Below are 23,976 nucleotides of genomic sequence, written 5' to 3'. Positions count from 1 at the left end.
GTGTGCTGCATTGATTGTGAAACAGCTGGTATTTGCTTTCACCTAACATATTTAAGTAAATGTATATTGGTTACTGTCTTTCTCCCTTTGCACTTCAAAACAAAATCCTGGTGCTAAGTTTACCTGAGTTGCATTGGAAATCAATAGGTGTGATGGACACGGTTTAGGCTTCAGCCAGATACACAGTGTCCTGGAAAGACCTGATTGAGGTGTGCTAAGCCTGCTTTCCCCCTGTTCCTTTGCATAGTCTATATGCACATGTCCTGCTGTTACATTTCTAGCTGCAGTGTAAGATGCAACCTTATGGTATTGGTAAGAACTCAAAATCTTGTACAAGAGCAGTCCTGTGGTGCTGGGGCTCAAAATACATGGGAACAATCTCAAGCCAGATCCTACTTTACTCTCATCCCCTCCACCCAGAATGGCAGTAGTCTGCAGATCTGCAACCAAGAGGGTTTGCCAAGAAGGCCATGAGAAACTGCACACAGGCTGTTCCCTGCTCCCTGTTATACTGACAAGGTGTCTTTCAAAAATAATGTCAGGCTTTGGGGTGACTTCCAAAAGGCAGAGATCTCCTGGGACTTCCCCAGACAACTCCATAGGTCAACACTAAAAGCAGCTGAGGGTGTTATTAGGCTTTCTCTTAGCCCAAATTCGAGGTGTAAGGCTGGTGCAAAGTACGGTGTAAGTTCATGCTGGCAATAACCTCCTAAAAGTACAGTGGCAATAAGCTCCTAAAAGCACAGTTTGGACAGATCTCCTTGTCTCTAATGTCTGTTATTCTGTTCAGTCCAAGGTTAGGGGGCAGAAGGCTACTTCTGAGCAGTACTATCAAAGGGGTGCCTTGGTGTGAATAGGCTAAAAAGCCATTTAGTAAAGAGCCTGGCTTTGCAGGTGGGATCGTCCATGCTCACACCCAGCCTCCACACAGCTATGGGGTGTGAGCAGCAGCTGCAGCTAGAGGAACGAAGGGCAGAGTCCATATGAAGACATAAACCAGACTGACCCGAGATTTTCAGTGTCTTTAAACTCCAGTGTGATTTTTTGTGTGTGACCTATGAAAGTCTACTGGGGCAGCTAGCCTTCCCGCAGCCCAAAGTGCTAAAAGAGCAGGTTAAATCTAAAGCCAAGAACCCTAAATGCTCCCTCCCACCTCCCCAGCCCTTCTCCCCCACATCCCAGCCCACCCATCTCCCTAAAGAAGAGACCCCCATGCATATTCTTGGCCTATATCATTATGAATTTTCTACAAATTAGAGACAGATCAGAAAAAAAGAGAGAGTGAAGGGGTGAAGGGAAGGGCTGCAGGGGTAAATAGTGATATCAGTTCCTCTCCCCCCACCCCCCACTAAAATTTTACACCTGTACAATGCAGTTCTGCTATGGTGTCAGTATAATGTCCACATGCACAGGCTTAAAGCTAAAAACCCTTTGTCATCTGAAGAATTAAAAAGTCCAAATGCAATGAGCTCTCCTCTTTTTTTCAATATAGATATATATATACCGGTGTCCTCAATTCAACCATTTACATAGGTAGGGATTTCTTTTGTGCTCTGAGGCTCAGCAGCTGTGGAAATACTTCCTGTAGCAAACAAAGAACAAAATAAGGGTCAGTAAACAAAAAGCGTGTTTAGACAAAGACGTTTAAAGGTATCACTTTGCTGGCCTTTGGGATTCAGCTGTTCCAGACTGACACCTTCTTCCCAGAAATGTTTTCTTGTCATTCAAAACACTGAAGGTGATGTCCTGTTCTTTTACTAAGGAATGAAGATGATTCACCCATGTTGAACAGAAGAGGGAGAGGTCAGAGCAGAAGGGTGGAAGGAAGGAGGGGTTGAGGTCCTCAGAGGAAATGTGTAACTCATTTGCAATTATAAAGTGCTGGAGATTCTATAAATAACCTTAAGTTTTGCCTTTGCAAAAGAAGAGCCTAAACTTCCATATCCAGAAGATAGGAACTGTGTTTTTTGCTGACAGGGCTTGGAAAGAAAATTAAATGATCCAGTGACATTCATTTAGATTTATCCAAGGAAGAGATGTTAGTCCCTGGATGTTAGTCAATGGGGTTGAAAAATAAATAAATAAATAAATAAAAACAAAACTGGCTTCTGAACAAGCATACAAAAGAGAAACACCCAATTACAGACTTGCTTTGTTTTCCCAAAAGAAAGTAAACTCATTAAAAAATAAATTGCTGATTTCCAGAAACAGATGAGGTGGTTACATAGGACAGCAAAGAGCCTTTGCACTTTCTATTCTGTTCACACCTAGGTCCAGACCTTTCCATTTTGTCAATGAACTCTGCTTTAGTTTCCTCATTCATCTTGCTGCCAGGATGGAAAACACTCTTAGGAAGTTTGTTGTACTGATTCCTTTTGATAGAGAATTGAGTTTATCTATCCCACACATTCACCTTTTGTGCTCACTGGTGCATTTACAGGTGAAAATCAAGGATGTATAAAAGGCCAATTTCTGGTTCAATACAGTGTCAAGCAGCACAGGGTACAGCTGAGAAATCTACAAAATGCTGGATATTGTAGAAAGCCAGAAATGCTATAGTTGCACCAAATGGAAACCTACCCCTACAATTGTTTTTTGACTGCTCTGTTCCTAAAGGCTTCAAAGGATTAGTTCCCAACACCAGCAAGAGCACTTTTGAGCTATGTTCAGTAGAGCTAGTAGGTGGCTGACTGTTGCCACTTCAGACTGAGTGACCTGTGAAAATATGTTTGCCTGCCCCTGGAGTGGCATCAACCATGGTCATTACATCCCTTTAGAAAGAGGAAGATCAAAGCCCATCTAACTCTGTTAACAGAGTCTTGGCCTGAAATTGGGTGTTTCTCTCTTAGCAACTTACATCAGTTTTGCTTTGGAGACTTCTGGGGTAAAAAGGAAAAGGGAAAAAAAGAAACAGAAAAGAATTGTTAAAATTTAGGACCCACCGCTCCGGGTCTTGGCTTGAAACCTCTTGGTGATCCACAAGCCTTTTGGAAGTCCTCTGTCCAGACTACCTTGGTTGCATTTCCTTTCCTTGGGTTCTGGACTGTGGCCTGGGGTTGCTCTGTATGGGGAACACCACATGGGAAGGTTGGTCCCCTCACTCCATCCTGTGTACTGCTAAGCAGGGATGTCCAAGTCTGCTGATGAATAGCTGCTAAAAGCTTTTAATAGCTACCAGATCTTCTAAAGTTAAGTCTAACCAAGGTTAATGGGTGACAAGAGATTACTATTGATTGCAGTGGAGCTTCCAATTTAGACATTAGTTTGACATCAAGAGACTTTCCTCTTTTTCCTTCTAGGATGTTTCACAGGCCACAATCTTAGCACAATTCCCTCTTTTAATTACCCTTCCCCTTGCTTCCTCTCCATGGTACCTACAACAAATATGCTTTAGCAAACTCCTGTACAATTTAGGGATATCCTCAGGTGAGAACTAACATTTGGTTAATGAAATTGTGCAAATAAGGGATCTCAGTTATGACTATGCCTCACTTCTGTCTGAGTCAAAACAGCTATACATTTTAATTCCTCTAAAACCTGTCCATGTCCTTACATGCAGGACAAGTTCCTGCAAGTTCCTATGGTCTCGGCCTGAAGAGCTGTCACCTCACAAATATAGCCGAACAATGTCTGTGCAATTCCTGAGTAATGCCCAAGTAGTGTTGGCTTTAAATGAACACGTCCCTAGGCTGAAAGCTCTCTTCTCCATCCCAACACTTTTACTGTAGCCAGGGTAACATCATATAAGCATGAGCAAATGTGTGACTGGTCCCAGTATGCTCGCTTCAACTTTGCTCACTTTAGGTCCTACAAAAGCCTGCTTTGTTAAGTTTTCAACCACAGAGTCCTGTGGGAGAATCAGCCTGAGGGCAAACCCAGCTGTCCAATGCTGACATCCCAGGTTTTACTCTGTTTCTCTGAGAAGCAGTCAGGCTAGCATTGCTACTGGCAATGAGGTCTGGCACAGCATGAAGGCCACAGCAGTGAAAACATCAACAAATAGTTAACTTTTAGATTTGACTTACCAAATCACCTGCTCACCAGCATGTTCCAGGTGAGGGAGGCTGAAGTTCTGGACAGGACTCAGGTGTGGGGTGTAGCCCCGCAACTACATCAGCCCCAGCAAAATAAATCAAATTGCCTTATAATGCAGGATTTTTGAGAAGGGAAGAGGATCTACATAGAGCAACTAGGAGAAGGGAAAAGCCTAAAGTTGTTTTTCTCCCTTTCACCACAGGGCAGTGAGGGGGAGGGGAGAGTTAGCAAGGTTTCCTCTAGCAAAACTAACACTGCAGCAGAAGAGGATGGCAGGAGGAGTGTGCAGGAAGATGGGAAGGGGGAAGGCTGAGAAAAGGGTTAGCCAATTATAAGTCAGAGTCTGACCAGCTGCAGGATGCTGCAAGTTATTTACCTATGGGCTGGACATCCAACTTCTCATCTACTAGTTGCTCAGGGCTCATCAGCTCACTTTGAGGGACATTAGGTATGCTTTCCCTCTGACTGACTGGACTGATCATCTCTTGATCTTTTTCATTCTGCATCTGTGCATATATATTAAGGCCAGGAATCTTCCTAAAACATTAACAGAAACCATCATTGTGGGGTACTCTGGCAGATGATGTGCTATCAGTTTTTGAAAACCAAGAATAAAAACACTGTGAAAAGAAAACCCAGCAAACAAAACCCAGATGCCTCAGTGAAAGGTGGCAGTGGGGAGAAGGAAATGGCCCAGGGAAGGTCATACCTTTTGAATTTGTAGATTACAAACACAGCTAGTCCCACAAAAACGACAGAGAGGAGCATCAGCATAGCTGAACCACTGTGACTGGGAGTCGGGTCCACCAGGGGAGCTGCAAGACAGGGGAGGAAGGTTACAGCCACCTCCAGCCTGGAGCAAAAATTATTCTTTCCAAAAATTTAGTTTATTCTCCTTGTAACCGGTCTCATCTATCCACTTGTCTCCAGGGCCCCTCTCCATTTCTAAAAAAGCTGTGGAGAAACCTGGGTTCAGACCACCTGTAGTGTTCTACCTAACCCCAGAAGGCCCTATAGCTTTTTTAGAGGACTCTCCTCAGAGGCCTATTAGAAGAACATCTGAAACATGCTGCAGACAATTACCTAAGGTAGTTGCAAACAAGGTCACTTGAGTATCAAAACCAGACGTCCTGAGGCATCCTGGAGCTAACCATGGGCTGACTTGTCATGTTGACTTTTTATTTTTCTTGGAGGCAGTCTAGGTAGCTCCCAATACATGGTGAATAATGAACAACTGGCTACCGAATTTATTCTTAAGCAATGATTCCCACCAAACATATTGCTGTCTTCTAAGTCCTTTTAGTCCTCTTCTGTCCCTAACAGAAGTCCAGTACTGTTCACAAACACTGCCTCAGCACCCATGCCTTATCGTGGCAAGCTCTTCTCACACCTTTGACATTTTTCTTTCTTTCCTCTCTCCCTTTCATCTCTTCTGAACACTTTTTTTTTTTTTTTTTTTTTTTTTTTCCCTTTATGCCCTGTTCTCTTCCCCAGGAGTCTTCCTTGCAAGGAAGTGCACAAGTTGAAGAAAAAAATAAAAAAAGCCTAACCATACAAAAACTCCCTGTGCTTCTCAAAGTTTTGTGCAGTGTCTTTTCATAGCCTCTTTCAAAATAAAGCCACAGAAAACAGCCAGAAGTGTGGATTTCCCAGAAATACAAAATAAACTACATTAAGTAGATGTAGTTTCTACATCTTCCATCCAAAAGACAGCTTCCATCACTTATATATACACACAAAAACAGGAAGACATCTAGCATCCACAGAGGGAGACAGAGACCCAGAAGGCTCCGCTGCTCACGCAGACACTAATAAAACAGATTGTAGACAGACATGCACCTGTAGATGTGCCACAGAGTAGAGCTAATGCACACAGCAGGTACATCCTCACTGACGGCCTATATCTGTGTTACACATGGAAGATGAGGGTAATGACTTCTCTGCAAGGCAGTGGATGTTAACTTGAACCATTGCCACATGCATCCTCTCTCTCTTGCCCCAATCCACACACACTGAGCAGACCCGTTCGAAAACATAGACAGCAAATAAAAATTATGCACTCACAAGCAAATACTTATTCAGGCTCACATATCACACACATGCACGCTTTCAGCAGTCACACTCAGCCTGATAAAGCTGAAATTTACAATGAGAAGTGGAAAAAAAAAACAACTTTCATCAAGCAGGCTAGGCTCAGGAAGCTGAGGCACTGGGGTGAAATGATCTATTACTACGAATTCCTCACACGTCTCCACCGTGTCCTTTGTGTCTGTACTTTGTGGGTCTCTGCAGTTCTGTGGGATGACAAAGTGGCTCTCTGACCGATTCAGGCTCAGTATCACTCAATGTTCTTGTTCTAATGCTGCACTCAGGGTCTGGTAATAAACAGCTATTTAACTGCTTTGTGAGGAATGCTGGCATATTTTACTTTGGAGGTTGTTGTTTGCTGGGTTGGGGACATTGTTTATTTTATTTTATTTTATTTTATTTTATTTTATTTTATTTTATTTTATTTTATTTTATTTTATTTTATTTTATTTGTTGAGAAGGAGGAATGAACATGAATGTATTGCAATCTGTTGTCCAGAGTTGCCATAAATTAATCCTTTCTCCAGTGTGGCCTGAACAAAGAAGACAGAGGTGTGAAATGTGCTGAATCTAATGCCCATCATTCTGTGCTCCAGGGAATGCATATGTCTACATACAACATGCACAGAGGCTCATTTCTGCAGGTTCTGCTTGAATATTCACACCAAGTTAATTTAGATACCTGCACTTCTGTTTTCTGCAGCTTCTCTGCTGCAGAAATATCTGCTGTGCATGACCAAGCACACAAACAAGAAGTAACGTGTGTGCACTGAGGCATGGGGATGTACTTACATACATGTGTGCATACATTTATGTACATGTGCACTTACACATACACTTGATGAGATGAGTGGTTAGGTCAACCTTAGCTAATAGCTGCCAGGAGTCCAACACAAAGTCACAGTGAAAAACTGGTACCACAAACCAGAACTGCATCTCTGGACCACATGGGTTGCAGGTTTCCTTGCTTTATTTTATTATTTTTAAGAGCTTGAGTTTCAAATACATATTTTTTTCTTCTTCCTTGACAACTCAAACAATAGTTTTCATCAGCAAAGTAAATCCCTCTTTTGGCATTTTGTCAAATTCTAAACTGTCCTCAAGTTTTGATGTCATGAAATTGAGGTTTTTATTTAGACAAGGAATTAAATCGTGACATCAGCAGCTTGGTAAGGAGCCATATTTCCTCAAAGACCCCACAGCAGCTGCTCTTTGGACTATTTAAATATCTAGTTTGGCAGTCCGTGATTATTTTGCATTCTTACTGAATCATATTTCTGTAAGAGACACAATCCTGTAATGTTGCTATAGGACACCGTGAAGCTGGTTACAGCAATTACTCACGTCTCAACAGAAGCATAGAAGAGAAGCACAACAAAGCCTACCTTGCAGGGTAAATGAGTATTTCCTTCTATTATGGACAGAGTACTCATTCCTAGTGTATGCATAGATACAAACAAAAATATACAGTTTCAGTGAGCACAAAGATGCTGTATTTACAAAGGGTGTCTCAGCTGAGAACCCTCTGCTTCAGTCTGAGTGAGCTAGAAACAGGCCAGTGTGTACCTGCAGGCCATACTATTATTTAGCATGGCAGTATGCCATAATGAAAGACCCTGCCTTTTGGTTCACACAGGGCAGAAAACAAAGGTTTAGCAGCCCAGGAAAAATGTAAATATACCTCTGCTTACTTTGGGATTTGGGATTTAACCTACCCAGCTTTTAGCCAACTCTGTGCATCGATGGATCTGCTGCAGACTCTCTACTTCCCCTATTGCAGAGATGTACCAAATTCCTCCCCCAGATGTTGCAGAAAGCTCCTATATATAGTACAAAACTTGTATTCAGGTTCACCCTGTATTAAATATGAATCTAGAGACATGAACGTCATGTTTCCACTGCATGAAATCTAGAATGTCCCCTCAGTAGCTAGAGCTAAAGATGAACTTTTCCCACATATTTTTGAGGCAATTCTTTCTAACCATAATGTATTAGAAAAGACCTATAGGATCTCCAGGGACAGAGGAATCAGATGTTCATTTGGGGGTTGATCTTGACTTTAATGCACATTGATCAAAATGCAAAACAGCCTTGTGCATAGGCAGAGTAAGTGCACAGAAACAAATTACAAAAGCAGTGATCAATTTCAGGTAACTCCAAGTTGGATGTTCATATTAAGATGCTTTCAGATAGCTTCCCTAAAATCTGGAGATTGGCACTGAGAGTTTTCTAAAAATGCGTATGTTATCACTGGTCATAATCATATGGTCATTGTTGAAAACTAAGGCCAAAGATCACTTCATTGGCAGCAATTATTATATGAATTACATACAAAATAAAATCTTAAACATAAAGACGTGCAATTCTTCTGTCATATGTCTTTTGATATTTTTTTACAATCTACAAAAGAAAGAAGGTCAAACTTATACTGACTGCCCATGCTTTTTTTTTTTTTTTTTTTTTTTTTTTTTCTAATTAGACATTAATCAGCTTTTATATGCTTTTGTTTTTAACTTGTCTGAAAGTAGGCATCTGATCATCTGTTCCACAGATAATGGAAAGCTAAACACACAGCAATATTTGTAGAGCAGGTATTAGCAAGTTCTACTTAGGAAGCATGAAGTATTGCAAACATCAAGGCTTTCTTTTAGAAGGATTTAAATGCAATCACACTACACTTTCTTAACAGTCTCTTTTTACCTTTTATTGACAGGGCAGCACATGAGCTGACACCAGTTTGGGCAGATCTGTTCACACCATGCAAAGGGTTTTGTAGAGCATTTCACTGGTAAGGGTGAACTGAGGCTTTTTATTTGCCTATGTCGTGGTTTAACCCGGCTGGCAGCTAAATACCACGCAGCCGTTCGCTCACCCTCCCCCCTCCCTCTCTGGGACGGGGGAGAGAAATGGAAAGTGAAGCCCGTGAGTTGAGATAAAGACAGTTTAATAAGACAGGAAAATAATAATAATAATAATAATAATAATAATAATAATAATAATAATAATAATAATAATAATAATAATAATACAATGATGATAATAGTACTACTACTAATAATATGTACAAACAAGTGATGCACAATGCAATTGCTCACCACCCGCTGACCGATGCCCAGCTTAACCCCGAGCAGTCCGGCCCCCTCCCCCCGGCTAGCCACCTATATATTGTTTAGCATGACGTCAGATGGTATGGAATACCCCTTTGGCTAGTTTGGGTCACCTGTCCTGGGTCTGTCCCCTCCCAGCTCTTACTGCACCCCCCAGCCTGCCCGTTGGCAGGACAGAGCAAAGGCTGAGATGTCCTTGGCTTAGTATAAGCACTGCTCTGCAACAATTAAAGCATCGGGGTGTTATCAGCATTCTTCTCATTCTAAGCCAAAACACAGCATTCCACCAGCTACTAGGAAGAAAATTAATTCTGTGCTAACTGAAACCAGGACAGCCTATTAGCAGAGAAGCTGACAAGAGCCGATCAGAATTATGAGTTTTCCCCAGCACATCCCAGGGAAAAGCAATTCCTAAAAATCCTGAGCATGGATTAGTATGTTTCATCTCCTGCAATAGTTAAAAAGGGCCTGTGCTGTGAAATGAGGGTTTAGCACACAGAAAACACAGAGACACATATAATTAAACATAAGGACTTCGAAGATGGTTCATTTTGAGATAGGATTAGTTAAAGAGCAAACTGCCTGATCTTACGTGTGTGCATATGCAAATTGATTCTAGTCTTTCTGACTGCTGAACAACTTCTGAACTATGCTTAGTTGATACGAATGTTCACTGACTCTAAAATAACAGAAAGCGTCCAAAGCTAGCTGGTAACCTTTGCAGTCTGTGATCCAGGCTGAATACATCATGGTGCTTCTTAGCTGTTAAATATTTCACAAAACAGCAGAAAAACACATACTTCTACTTCTAGTTATACTGTATTTCCAACACAACAATAAGTTCTTGACATAAATAAACAGAAGTATTACCTAAAAACAAAAATGCCACTATACTTTTTTTCTTTTTTTTTGGCATGACAAAGAAAGGTGAGGCATAGTTGACATTTTAATATCTGCCCATACACTGAGTTGTGCTACAGATCAACATAAAAGGTGTACAAAGAAAAAGGATACTGACCTGCTGTTAAATGGGCAGCATGCACAAGAATTCGAACCCCTGGCTTCAAATCAAAATGGACAAAGTTTTGCTTCAGTTTCTGGACCAGAGTTTCTGAAATCTGGAAACAAGAAGAAAATAAAAAATATATTTTTTTCTTTATCATCAGTATAGATTGACAGTAGGTGGGTAGGGAATGCAGCTGTATACAAAGCAAAGATTTTGCAGAGTTATCAGTCTTTCAGAGTACAAATTCTGTACCTTATATAAAGGGGTTTAGTGGCAGGTGAACATGTCTCCCGGTTTTATATCCAGAGTGGTATGTGGATGGCTAGCAATGACTAATACCAATAAATTGTCCCACAATACTGCTTTAGGAACAGCCCAACAGCAAAAAGGGATTGAGCCTCAAAGGAACATTGCACTAGTATGAGTGCCTGCAGGACAATCCTGCAATAGTAAATCAGTGAATTCCATTTGCTACCCAAATAAAGACAAGCATTTAAATTGTTAATACTCATTTGCTCAAAACAAACAATTTATTCATTGACTGGTCAGCTTTATGATCTTAGAGCATGTTCACAACATTTGATACACCTAAATCAAAATGAATGGTTTAAGTCCTTACCTTACCCCAGCTCACATTGGATTTCAAGTCTTAGAAACAAATTTAATTTATCCAACTCTGAGTTTCAAGCCAGCTGCTCCCTGATCCTTAAGTACATACCAGAAACAGCTTGAAACTCTGAAAGTGTCTATGCTGTTGACTGAATACAGAGTGTGTTTGTCTTACACAAAATGCATGTTGTATCTGTTCTTCTGGGTTGCACAGACAGAATATGTTCTTATGTTCTCTCTTTCATGGGAGAGAACTCCCACAGAACATTTATATCTCTCAATTGTTCTTCCATAACTGTGAGGACAACAATAGAGCTCTATCAGAAAATGAAAGCAGGCTATTTGTCCTTAAAGCATGAAACAGAAAAGATGAACATTTGTTGAGATAAGACCCTGTGAAATCTGTACAGTAAGAGTCAAGCTTCAGTCCAATTTGTTACTAAACATTATTTTTTCTGAGTCAGTTTTTCATATTACGCACATACGTCACTTTCTCCGTATCACTTCAATTGTAGCCAAGAAGTTTCATGCATCTTGCTATCAAAAGCAAAAATCCAGATAGATTTATCAAAGAATAGAAGCCTGTAGACATGCTGTTGATAGTTTGCTGTGTTTCTTCTGTATGTTCATTCTCTAGGTGTTTCATCTATTTCATCTTTTCTTGCAGCACTAAGCAATTTTCCAATGGAACATATCCACTATTTTGAATGTTGGCTTATTAGGGAGTGGTGGTTGGAAAATAACAAAAAAAAAAAAAAAAAAAAACAAAAACCACAACGAACACCATTCCACAAATCATACGCAACTTAGAGAAAGTTGTGCTTTTACAGCCATACCAAGATCAGTAGGTATAGTACTGTTCAACGCTTAATTTAATTTGTTTTAAATAAATCCATATTTCTTCTTGAAGATTAATGAAAAATTGTCAGAAAAAAAGAACATTCCAATAATTTTTAAACCATCTTTTTCATGTTCTGCATTTTTGTCTGGTTGAGTTATTTCAGAAAATGCTACCCTGATATGATTAGATGTTCCTTGGCTATCATTCATCACAGTATGAGATTTATCTGCCTCTTCTATTTTTTTTAACATTCTTAATGGTTCTTTCAATACTCTTGGCTTGTACACTTCATTTTTGGCTGCTGATCACTTGACTAGGTGCCTTTGGTCCAATAACAATTTGGCAATAACTCTTACAGGCATTTTATTTATATTTCTAATATATCTCTTTAAAGTTTACATTTTTTTTCACGGGTGCCAGAATGAACAGTAAATATATTTCTTCCAATAGCAAGAAAAAATACCACCTGCTTACAAAGAGCCATCTGGTGTGCTCAGAGCAGCAGGGATGGTGACACAAAGCTGTGCAGTACATGAAGAAAGCCTTGGAAGCAAATTATATCCCTCTTTAAGAATTTGAGCATATTAATAACCAAGAGTGACAACTATAAAGAGCGCTTCATGTCTAAAACTGGAGCAACAGATGCAGAAGGATATTCTGTAAAACAGGTACATTAATGGCTCATGGAAATGGGGAGAAATATCATCCTGGTCATTTGCAGTCCCAGTCATGACCTAAAAACTCTTCCTGGTAGACCTGCAGAAATTATCTTCATCCTTTGTGCTGTGACATCCTGATACTGCTGGGGCAGCTGAGCCTATGAAAAAAAGCAACCACAAGACAGTGAACTGAAGAGCCAACCACCTTGTTGTGTCATTCCTCTTCAACACAGTGTGAGGGCTGCACAAAATGGCCAGGGAAACTGGAGGTAAAAACCATATGTAATTCCCTCTATACAAAGAAGGTCTTAACATGAGATGTATAACTGAGAACACAACTTGAAAGTGCTGTTACCTACTGGAGGTTTCATCAAAGATTTGGACAAGAAATGGAAGAATAGGAGAACCTCAAGAAAATCAGCATGATTTGGGGCCGTCATGAGATGGGGCCAGAGACTTTGTTTTGCACCACTAATGGGAAAAACATTGAGATCTCACTTACCCTGCATGAGGACTCCTGCAGTGCAGAGAGAAGAGGACAAAACAACAGCACCCGTAGGGACATTGCAGCTGAGAGGTGCTGTGGCTGCCTCAAGCTGAGCATGAGGGAAATCTCAACCAATATTCTTGGTTGGCAATCTGATGAAAGGGCTTCATAGAAAGGGGAGAGGTACTAAGAGTGTAGTAGTAAGTTAAAATGAAGAAAGGAACAGAAAAACACACAACTGGAGTTCACTGTTGTGTTGCATATTGTTGTGAATGAGGACCTCATAGTACTACATCCTGTACAAATGTAAGTCAGAAAATATATATATATATATTTCTGCCTGAAATCATCAATATTTCAGCAGAAGTCTGAAGTAGCCACCACTGTTCCAAGACTATACACAAACAGTCATAACAGACAGCAACTGTTCATGCTGTTCAGAGTACAGAGCTTATTTACTTGGCCCTATTAATTACCTGCTCTCTCTGGCTTTTTGGGTGCAACTTTTTGCATGGGTCTTTATGAACTTGAACAAATCTAAAAATGAGTAACAGCCCAATATTTTTTGGGTAGACCTGTGTGGTCCCAGGAGTTGGACTCAATGATCCTTATGGGTCCCTTCCAACTTGGGATATTCTATGATTCTAAGTGAGAATCAGACTTCTGCTTTCTGCACGCAGCTCTAGAGACTCCTGACATATACTTCTGAGGGAAGAACAGATGCATTCAGACATGTTTTTAAAATGTTTGCTTGCTTGCTACAATATTTTCCTTTCCTTCTCTACGGAAAATCAGGTTCTCTTTGGAACAGACATATTAGCAGTATAGAAAGAGGGGAAAAAAGTTCTGTACACCTAAAGCTAATCTGAAATACAAACCATATACAAAGACCTATAAACTTCATTGTTTGAGGTCAATAAGCAAGTTACACACAGTTCAAGGGCCAATTTCACATTGGAATTGGACGCAACTCTCCAGAGTAAGTTGGTCCTGCTTATATTTATCACACAGTCTCAAAAGGATCTGTGAATTGTAGATATGCACTCAGAAAGTTGGAGAAGTAACATTTCTGCCTTTCTTATTCTATTAAGTCTGTTTCTAGCTCAGTGGATCACAAGTTAGTGGACTCTATGATTTGTGTTCAATGTTAACAAAATGTTTTTGAAATAAATCTTCATACAAATGTTGATCTCAGTCACTGAGGTAATGAAACAGTTTCAACAGGACACAGTTTAGGTCTTATGCCTCCCTTTATGTCTGTATTTAAAGTGGTACCATAGAAGCTCTTGTGTTTAAAAAACAGATGAGAAAACATCAAAATGCCTATTTATTTCATGAATACACGACTTTAATTGAACAGCTGAACCCTCAGCTGGAGAACAGGTTGGCCTCAGGAATGTCCCTGTTCCTCTCTCACTCCTGAAGACATAACTCAGCTGAAGACATAATGTCTTAGAATAGCAACCTGCTAATTTATAGTCTTGAAGAGTCTCCCTTGTGAAAATAATTAGCTTTCAGAATTAGTTTTGGTCCTTAACTGAGCCTCATTGACTTCATCTGCTTCATTTGCAAAATTAAGCATGATGTGCAAAAATAATTCAGTAATAGAAACTATTCTTCATGTATCATTTTTCATCAAAGGACACATAATGAATAATAATAACAGACAATTTGAGAAGGAAAAGAAAAGAGATTCCAATTTAAAAATGGAACAAAACAAAAATTAATTTAGCTTCTTTTAGCATTTTGTCAGAATTAGGACCATGAAAGAGCTGTGTGCACCAAGAAACAGAATTATCACTCAGAAGAGTATTTTTCCCATACTTTTATTGAATTTTGAAATCTCTGGTGTAAATTGGTTTAGACTAATTGAATGTGATTCAACTGTGCCAGTATGTACTAGTTAAGAATCTAGATCATTTTAAAGATAATGTGTAAGGATCTCAACTAATGAGTGCTACAGTTCTACTCAATTCATTGGGTACATCAATAAACAACTAAGGAAAGAATCATGAACATTGATTGGTAGCAAGCAACTTGGACTGGTAATACAAAAGCGTATGTGGAGTCAGGGCAAATGTGGATTATGTTAAACTGTGCCACTCACTACAAGACCTTGTTTACTTCACATTGAAGCCCCTGCACCTCACTTGCCTTAGCACAGAAAACACCAGTATCACTGATTTACACAGATCCAGCAGAAATTTCATGAGATCCCTTGAAAGATGCAAAATTCAAGCTGCAATTAGTATTGAGAGATACTGAGAGAGAACAAGGAGAAGGACATTCCTGTGGTTACTCTGGAATGATAACTGATCAGGAGATATGAACCCAGAGAAACCCTAAACATAATAGCAAAGATACACTTTAGGTGGACAAAGGAGAAGGAGGGTTGCAAATCAAGAGCTGTTCTGTACACTGAGCAAAAATGGGAGGACTGATAGTGACACGGCAGAAACTAATTTGATGACATTAAGACAAAATATATAGATAGCCTCTTCTAAGGCACACAAGCAGCTGATCAAGAAAATTAGCTAGGGAAAAAAGCTTTTGGACCAAGACCCTGTAGTAGATATTATTCCATTCTTTTCCCAGCCGCCTTTACTTCTTACTGGCCCAACATTCCTCAAGCACCCAATGAAAGACTTGGTCTGCATACAAAGCTACAGATGTTTTTTAAAAAAATCTTGTAGTAAACACTAGTTGATTTGCCATTCTTTGTAATGGAATTTAATTTCTTGGACTTATTTGCATCATTTTCTGTAGGATTTAAAGGTGTTCGTTATCATGACCTTGCTAAAATATTTTTGTTGATGAGCATATCTGAAATACATCAGAAGTAAGAAAAGTAATGAAAGTAAATATCTTAAAACACTTAAGCAACTAAAGCTTAGGAGAGTGGTTGAAAAACCAGAATAAATACAGAAGCTACAGCAGCTACAATGAAGCAAAGACATAACTAAATCTGCTTTAAGGAACAAATCCTAAGACATACACACATACAGACTTCCTTACCGCTGGTATCTCTAATGTTAATGCCAGAGATATTTTGTCTCCTCAGTTCATCACTGCCCATTTGACATTCAGTCATACATGTCATTTCCCATCTCTTTGGCTGGATACGGATAGTGGCCACAGCTGCAATCTGTTGATGACAGTTGGCTACCCACCAGCTGGTGTTGCCATTTGCCAAAGACTCCATCATGCTTGCTACATTGCTGATAGCTCTTTTCAGAGAAAAGATTAATGATCTCAGATGTCATTAACTAGTTACTCTTGCATCTCTTTTGCATTCTGCTTTTACAGCTATTTTGAATAGGAAAGGTAAAAGAATGCAAATGGAGAACTAAAGGGAGACACATGAAAATATATAAAAACATCTCTTTAGAGTTGTCATGTATTTCCTGTTTACAACTCGTTTGACTTAACAGGCAACACATTTCCTGTATTTGACAAAAAGCCTCCACTAACAAACAATGTGGAGAGAACAAAATTTGTGAAATGCATAATTACAAAGATAACTATTCAGAATTCTCATATGGAGTAAAATTGTACACTGAAAAAAATAAATGAGTGATTGTATCTGTGCATTTGTATCACTGCCTTCTGAATTTTAAGTAGAATATCTTCCTACCATGCATTCATTTTATATCATATTAGTGCTAAAATTACTCAAAAAAAATACTTGAAATGCTATTAATAAGAGGTTTGGCTTTCACTGAAGAGGAAGAATTCAAGGCTTTTGTAACAAGCAGATATGAGTTCGGTAATCATCACATTCACCAAGCCTGTCCATAAAGATGGTGTAACAGTTGCATTACAGACCAAGTGGCTAAAGGTTATTTTCAGTGACTGCTTATGCAAGATTTGGGATATTTTAAAGGTGTTGGCAGTGACAACACATAAATGAAGCAGCAGCATTTTACAACTGCAAATTATTTCTACTTTTTTAAGCAGGTTGGTTGTCTGTCCTTATGTGATGTGAAATAAAGCAGGGAAAACACTATTAGACTTTTTTTTTTTTTTTTTTTAATAGACAATTTTACAGCATTCTGGTCATGAATACAAGATTATTTTATTTTATTGTATTTTTTCATACGCAAAATGCTTGGGGATTCCACGGGTTGAAAATGCCTTTTAATTTTTAAGAAGCTGTGAAGAATAAGTTTACAATGACTACAGAAAGTGGAGTGGACAAAGTAATCTGAGGTCCTCACAAACTCTGTATTTATGTGTCAGATGGAATTCTCCCATGCTGCACATTGAGAAAATGTCCCTGGTTTCATACACAGCTTTTTTTTTTTTTTTTTTTTTTTTCCATCTGTCAAGAGCAGTTAGACTGATTTAAGGGGACTTCATTCTCCCATGGGAAATATCAGGAATGCAGAGTTCACATTTGTAAATGTAATCTGTAAAGAAATATGAAGCCAATTTGTACTGTGCTTAGACAGAAAAAATAATTTGGGGCACTCGAATGAGAGTGGTACATCAACTTAAAGAGAAAATGACATCCACCATCTAGGCACCTAGTCTCAACAAGACCACAAGACACAAATGCACTGTTCTTATGGAAAAGTGCATGGAACTGCGTAGCGTAGTGCAGTCCATAGCCCAACTCATGCACTTTGACAGTCCCATGATTTACGTACCCAGCAGTTTATGACTTACTGTGTTTAGTCAACTTTGATAAATGGCAACTGAGACCTAAATTCTCAAGGGGCAGTGGACATCTAGCTGCCTTTGAAATCAACAGGAACTGAGTACCTAGAGGCTGCCTAGAATCTGGCCAGATAGACACAATGGTGTGCTTAAAAAGACAAATAACTACGTACCAGACACAAACAGAACAGCTTAATCTGCATCCATAGTAAACATCAAGAAAGTAAAACCCCCATGGTCATTAATTATGTGTCAGATTTACAGTATAGCTCTGGGGATTAAATACTGCTTGGTTAAGCAAATGACCAAAAAAACCTATGAGAGACACAGCCTGCAGCAACTTCAGGAGTTCCCTGTGGGGAGATGTAGTTTGAAGCTCCTCTTCTGCTACCACTTCTTTTCCCTTCATCCCTCTCCATCTGCTTCCCTCGGCCTTGCCTGACCTAGGTAACAAAAGTCCATAATCTTTCCATAACCCACATGATTTACATGGCTCCCCCCTTTCAGTCCCAGATTGGAAGAGCTGAATATCAGGACCATAGCGTGTCCCTTGTCTCTGTTCTGGTACTTGGCATGTGAATATGGTGGTTGCACAGCTGTATCACCACGTCTACAACATATGAGCACAGTAATACATAATAACATTAGGTGGTTCTAATAGGATGAAAAGAGAAGGAGGAGGTTATAGTACACTTCATTGTCCTGGCAAATTCAGGCCTACGGTGTGCATGGTTCCATTTTGTGGTGTTTTGCTCTGTTTTACCAACTTTTGATTTTGAGAGAGAATTACATTTTTCCATCTCTCAAGCATGGCAACAAGAGCTTTTGCAGTATAGAGACGTTAATTTCTGAATCTCATTTCCATTTGATTTATTCTGACAGCGAGTTTTCCAGAAGCAGAAGCAGTTTGGCATGATGTCTCTGCACAGGCTCACCATGAGTCTTAGGTTTGTAGATCAGCTTCCACATGTGATACGACACCATGAAAAAATGAACCTATACAATTAAGTGCTTACTTGAGATTTATTGTTTTTTCCCCCTTGCAGTGTTTATGTAAACTATTTCAATTTTGTTCCTGTACAATTTGAAGTTTCCCTTCCAAATTAGAAAAGTTATGCAGGAAAATAGCTCCTTTGGGTCTGCACCTGCAAACACACAATCTCTCATACTTTCATTTGAATGGTTTCATGCGTGCTTGTGAACACAAAACAGATTTCTTTTCCAACCAGAAAAGAAAACTACGCCTCATAAAGTACCTAAGAAGCAACTTAAGCTGTCATCAACAAAAACATCTACTCCCAGTACTCATCCCATTGAATGTGCTCTGGAAACACTTTGAGAAAGGGATGGTAAAGGATTACAGGTCAAACAGATGGAAAAACAGGAATAGTACTAGAATACTCTTCAGTGCTGAGGAGAGAAACACTTTTTGGGGCCTTCCTCAGGCAGTCCCTACTGAAAACAATGCCATTTTCTCCTCTAATAACTCTGAAGGGGAATGTGGAACCCACAGACTAATAAGAAATATGTTCTGATCATCCTGATGGGAGCAGGGAAGATACTTCTCTGTAAGAAGCAGCTGGCTTGCAAATGGAAAATAATTTCTTTCTTTGCAAAAGTTACTGTTTCAACCCTGCAGGATGCAGACGAGTTGCTGGAGTCCCACTGAAAATGACATTTCTTTTTGTCCATTAAAAGGGTCATGAGAGTGCTGTCAGGGCTCCCTTTCTTCACAGCCACAGAGACTCCATTTTTACAAGGAGAAGAAAGGGAGTGGTAAATAGAACAGGGGTAACTGGCAGAATACAATAAGTTGCTGAATGCCAGCGGGGAGCTGAGTCAGATGTAAATTTGATAGTTTATGGACTGGCTTCCTTGCCAATTTGAGATGGAGTAAGAGAGAAAGGGGATAAAGGAGAAAGGGAAGGAAAGGTTTGGCAGAGCAGTAAATCTCCATCTTTTTTGTTTATTATATGGGTGGAGGAAAATTGCAGAGGAAAGTCATTTGTCAAAAGGAAAAAAAAAAAAAAAGAAAAGAAAAGAAAAAGTACGATGGCTAGGGATGCTGAGCAAGTGAAAGCTTAAGAATATGGGTGACCTAGTGATTTGAAGCCCCCGGCTGAGTTTGTTAACAAGGCTTTAGAACACTTCAAGAGGAAACTGCAACAGGCAATTACAGATCAGGCAGAGGAAAAAAAATATTAGAAAATAAGAATACAAGAAAGGGAAGATAGTGTTGAGACACACACTGATGAGAAGACATTACTCGTTTACAATTTCAGGGGCAAATACAAAGAGAAACGCTAAATCCCTTCTGCCATCCAGTGGATTAGCAGGCATCCAATAATTCTGAGGATTTTACCATAACACTGAGGCTAAGATATGTGAGCTGATGACACCCTCTACCCCAATGCTCACATAGCTTACACCCACATGGGGTACATCTGCTTGGGTCACTGACATGCTGTGTGGGGAGGCAGAGATACACTCAGGGATAATTATCTTTATCTCTAGAACCTGAGATAACGTGAGAGCTATGTCAGGATTTCTGTCCAGCACAGTTTTTAACAGTGTTTAGTCGTAATCATGGTAGGCCCATGCATGGGCAGAATCTTTTGGGTTCTCAGGTAGTTATAGTTTCCTGTTCACCATAACCTTCATTCAGTCTCATACTGAGAGAACATACAAGAGTGATGGAATTCCATTTCCAGCATTATGAAGGCAGCAGGCAGGATAATCTAACCCCATCCCTGTGTCTTAAGTCAATGAAATTCTGGCCTTCTCAGGTCTACCACCTAGCCTTGTCCTCCAGTGTTTGCTCAGATTCTTAACAACCTCATAAACTTGGCCTTATGAAGCTACTCTAGTACATGTAGGCAGGAATAATCCCCTAAATCCTTTCTGCTTTTTTTGTTACTTCCATGAGGTAGAACAGAATTTCTGTTCTCTTGTAAGTAAGAGAATGTGACATCATGCAAATTTATGCCAATTTAACATTACTGACGTGTACCAAATGGGAGTCTCCACTCTCCCCTCCTAAATATACCATCAAATCTTGTTTCCACTGCTGGGAAAAATAAATAAATAAATAAAAGGATATAGCACATAATACAGTCATTGTTTAGACCCCTGTAAATCCAATGCAATTGTACCATAATTATTTTTTCTAACCAGTTTTGGAAACCCCCATACATAAACACATATGTAAACATATACTTCTCCAAGAAACGTACACAATACCTGTTCTAGGTCTTCTGTTTTTCTTTTATTTTCTGCTGGGGCATCTTGATAAGGTAAAATGAAGAGTTCAGCAGATGTGGGCAGACCAGGGAGCACTGCGACCAGGATATGCTTGCTTGAAATACCTGTTGCCTGACACATAGATAATTAACGGACAGATAAACAGTGGGGATGGCATCAAATGCTCACAACTTCTTTGTGAAAGCATCACAATACTTACATAAATGACATAAGGAACATCTTGTACTACAAGGAGAATCTTGTTAAACTCCAGCACAGGCAAAAAGTCAGGGAATAATAATTTCCTAGTCTAAGTTATTTTACCGTATACTCCAGTAAAATATACAGAGTCCTAGGGCAACAGTTATAATCAGACATGCTAAAAGATGCTGCTAAATAATGGTCACATATGGTATGATACTTGTACTAAATTTAGCTATTTTGAAATTGTATCTCTATTCTAAGTTGGTCCCTGAGGTTCTGTATTTAGTCAATGGTAAGAAGCAGTATGTTAAAGGGCAAGGTATGTGGGCTGAATTGCACTCTAGAGGTGTGATTAGTCAAAACAGAGCTTAAAAGCCTTGTGGAGACTCAGGGAGATAGAAGAAGATGAATCAGATTTGAATCCCAAAAGCCAAACAAATTCTTATAGCTCATATTCTGGGTCAATTCCACAACCTAATGAGGAACAGTTTTTTTGTTGTTGTTGTTTGTTTGTTTGTTTGTTTGTTTTTTCTTTAGCTGTTAAAGATTGTATTATTCTACAGATTTTTAGGTTTTTGTCTTGTTGACTGAAAATCTTAAACAACCAGTTTATACCCAAATCTCTGTTCAATACAAAATTAGCCAAAATTCAGAAAAGAAATACTCCATAGTCATCACTACCAGGGCCACCTCTGAGTACAGTTTCAGCCGCTGTTATTGTGGCATTAGACAATTAGATTGTAGTGTTCTCCAGTAAATGAGAAAAAAAAAATCCTTCAGGAATTTTTATGAGCAAAAGGAGGAGAAACATAGTTTGCTGAATCTTTCTCCATTTCCTTTTTGTGTTGTGGATTATCCAGAACATCATTTAAATCTCAAGGTTAAGGTCAAGGTCTTTTAAATAAAAGATTTAAATCTTTGGTTTCCAAGTGCTGATGTTGGTAGGTCTCTTCCCAGGAAAAAAAAATATATAAATAAAAATGAATATAGTACCCTTACATAAGGGCAGACCACAGCAGCTGGACACAAACACAGAGAATTTCCTGCAGTCAGAACATGAAACAATCTCAGATGTTAATCAGATTTAAGACTCATGAATTCTTCTCCCTAGTAGTTCACAACCCAAGAGCTGGAGCATCTGTTCCTTCCAGGAAATGATGGACAGAGGATGGGATTTCAGCAAAATTGTGATTACAGATCTCCATCATTTGAGCTAATTCTGTGACAATTCCACATCTTACTGCTTACAAGTCAGTGAATACCATATGGAGTTATGAAAAAAGGAGCCTTCCCTTCCACTCCTTCCACTGCATGACAAGGAAAAGTACAACCTTCTGTTGCTGTTTTTTGTTTGTTTTAATGGGAATTTAGAAGAATAATTATAACAATACAAAGGTTGTATATTCTCTGTGGTACTCAAGTACTTTGTAGAACACTGTATTATTTCTGTTTGCCTAAAAGATTATTCTAAGATGTCAAGAAAAAGACATAGTATTACTGGTTAAAGTAAACTCTTCATTTTCTGAGGCTGGGAATGATTTATTTATTTATTTATTTATTTTATCCAAACTGCTCAGTTTGTTCTTGTCTTCTTCATCAAAAGTTGGAGACGGGACTCAAAATCAATGATGTGAGGAAATAATTATAATTGTAATACAAAAGAGGATATTTTGTGATAATCTGAAATTATCCCTACTTACAGAGAAGATCAGATTTTAATAGGGAACTACAATTTCTTATGCAGAATTTTTATCCATGTCTGTGGGACTCTGTAATAAGAATGTAATACTTTAATAAAAGTTCATAAAAATTCTATAGCACAGCTATAATTTTCTGTTAAATTATTTAGTTATTCAACTTATTTTTATACAGTGTATTTAATTGCCATCAAATCTGTGGGTTTTAACTTTATTTTTTATAAGAATTTCTCACAAAAGGCTTGTTTAAGGTGAATCATTTAGCTACATAAAAGGGGATAATTAGCTATCAATTTTTTTTTTTTTTAAACTCCAACAAACAAAGAAAAAAAGGACTGTATTTTCACCACTCTGCTTTTGGAATGTATCTTTGGTACTGTGGTTTTATAATCCTTTTTTCATGGCTTTATTTTCTTTTATTGAGTTGTTTATATTCTGAAAATTCATCTGGAAGATAAGTGGAGCCTTGAATACTTGATACAGACATAAATAAGTCAGAAGAACAAGCTTCAGAAAACTCTTATGTTTTTTTTTTTTCTTTTCTCCTTTTCACCTATCTTTTGAGGAAATTAATAAAAAAAAAAAAAAAAAAAAAAAAAGCAGCTCAGTAAGGATCCAGACAGGTTTCTTTTTTTTTTTTTTTTTTAAAAGAACAAAAAGTTTGTAGATTCTATTAAAAAGCTTCTGTGTTCATTTGTGTCATCATTTATGCAAAATGACTAAAAAGACACTGCACGCTAATCAGGTGAACACAAACCTGTTTCAGACAGTTCCCTTCACTATTTTTCTGCTGAGCTGAGAATCCTCAATTGTTTCTCTTAATGTATCTCAGACTCAGTTTGAAATCCAAATCTTCAGCCAAACACTAATTTTATGACATTCTTTTCAAGAGTTAGAGGAGGAACTTCAGAGCTGCCCCACAGTGTTCCTGGGAAAAATAGCATCCTATCCTGCCCCATGAGCCTCATGCTATATGAAGGACATAAAGCACTTACTGAGGTGCTCTTCTCTGTAGTGAAATTTTGGTCTCCTAAATTTCCTACAGCATATTTGCAACTCCAGTAGAATAGCACACCCACTGCTGTGTAAGAACAGTAGTAAAAGAATTACTTCTTTTGCAATGCAGCAGTAAAGACATTTGTACAGCTATAGGCAGATATAAGCTGTTTGTTTTCTGTATGCCCTTTTCCCGTGAATATTCCATATAATGTGCTGTGATTAAAAAAAAAATAAATAAACTGAAGGCTTACTCCGAGTACCAGCTTGTCATAGGATGGGATAATTTTACTTAAAATTTAGGAGTCTGGACTCAAAACACTGGTCTAGCCTCCTTTTTTGGTAGGG

The 23,976-nt window shown here is 38.8% G+C and overlaps 1 protein-coding gene across 3 annotated transcripts in view; it reads right to left on the bottom strand.

Moving 5' to 3' along the window:
* Positions 1 to 1,402: 1,402 nt before the first annotated feature.
* The window catches only part of SORCS1 (sortilin related VPS10 domain containing receptor 1), a 286,519-nt gene continuing 263,945 nt past the window's right edge, over positions 1,403 to 23,976 (bottom strand). Inside the window, exons 23-28 of one of the 3 annotated variants that reach the window (XM_082765411.1) lie at positions 20,732 to 20,863; positions 10,249 to 10,348; positions 4,745 to 4,850; positions 4,412 to 4,572; positions 2,943 to 3,061; positions 1,403 to 1,582 (exon numbers count right to left, since the gene is read on the bottom strand). In XM_082765411.1, coding sequence (XP_082621537.1) covers positions 1,526 to 1,582; positions 2,943 to 3,061; positions 4,412 to 4,572; positions 4,745 to 4,850; positions 10,249 to 10,348; positions 20,732 to 20,863 — 675 coding nt within the window. In that variant the 3' untranslated portion in view covers positions 1,403 to 1,525. The remainder of the gene's footprint in view (positions 1,583 to 2,942; positions 3,062 to 4,411; positions 4,573 to 4,744; positions 4,851 to 10,248; positions 10,349 to 20,731; positions 20,864 to 23,976) is intronic. The other 2 variants (XM_082765413.1, XM_082765412.1) reach the window with 2 other exon arrangements.

The sequence above is a fragment of the Aythya marila genome, assembly GCF_965140915.1.
Source record: "Aythya marila genome assembly, chromosome: 7".
NCBI lineage: Eukaryota > Metazoa > Chordata > Aves > Anseriformes > Anatidae > Aythya > Aythya marila.
Note: the sequence above shows the minus strand (reverse complement) of the source record. Positions and strands in the feature narration are given on the sequence as shown.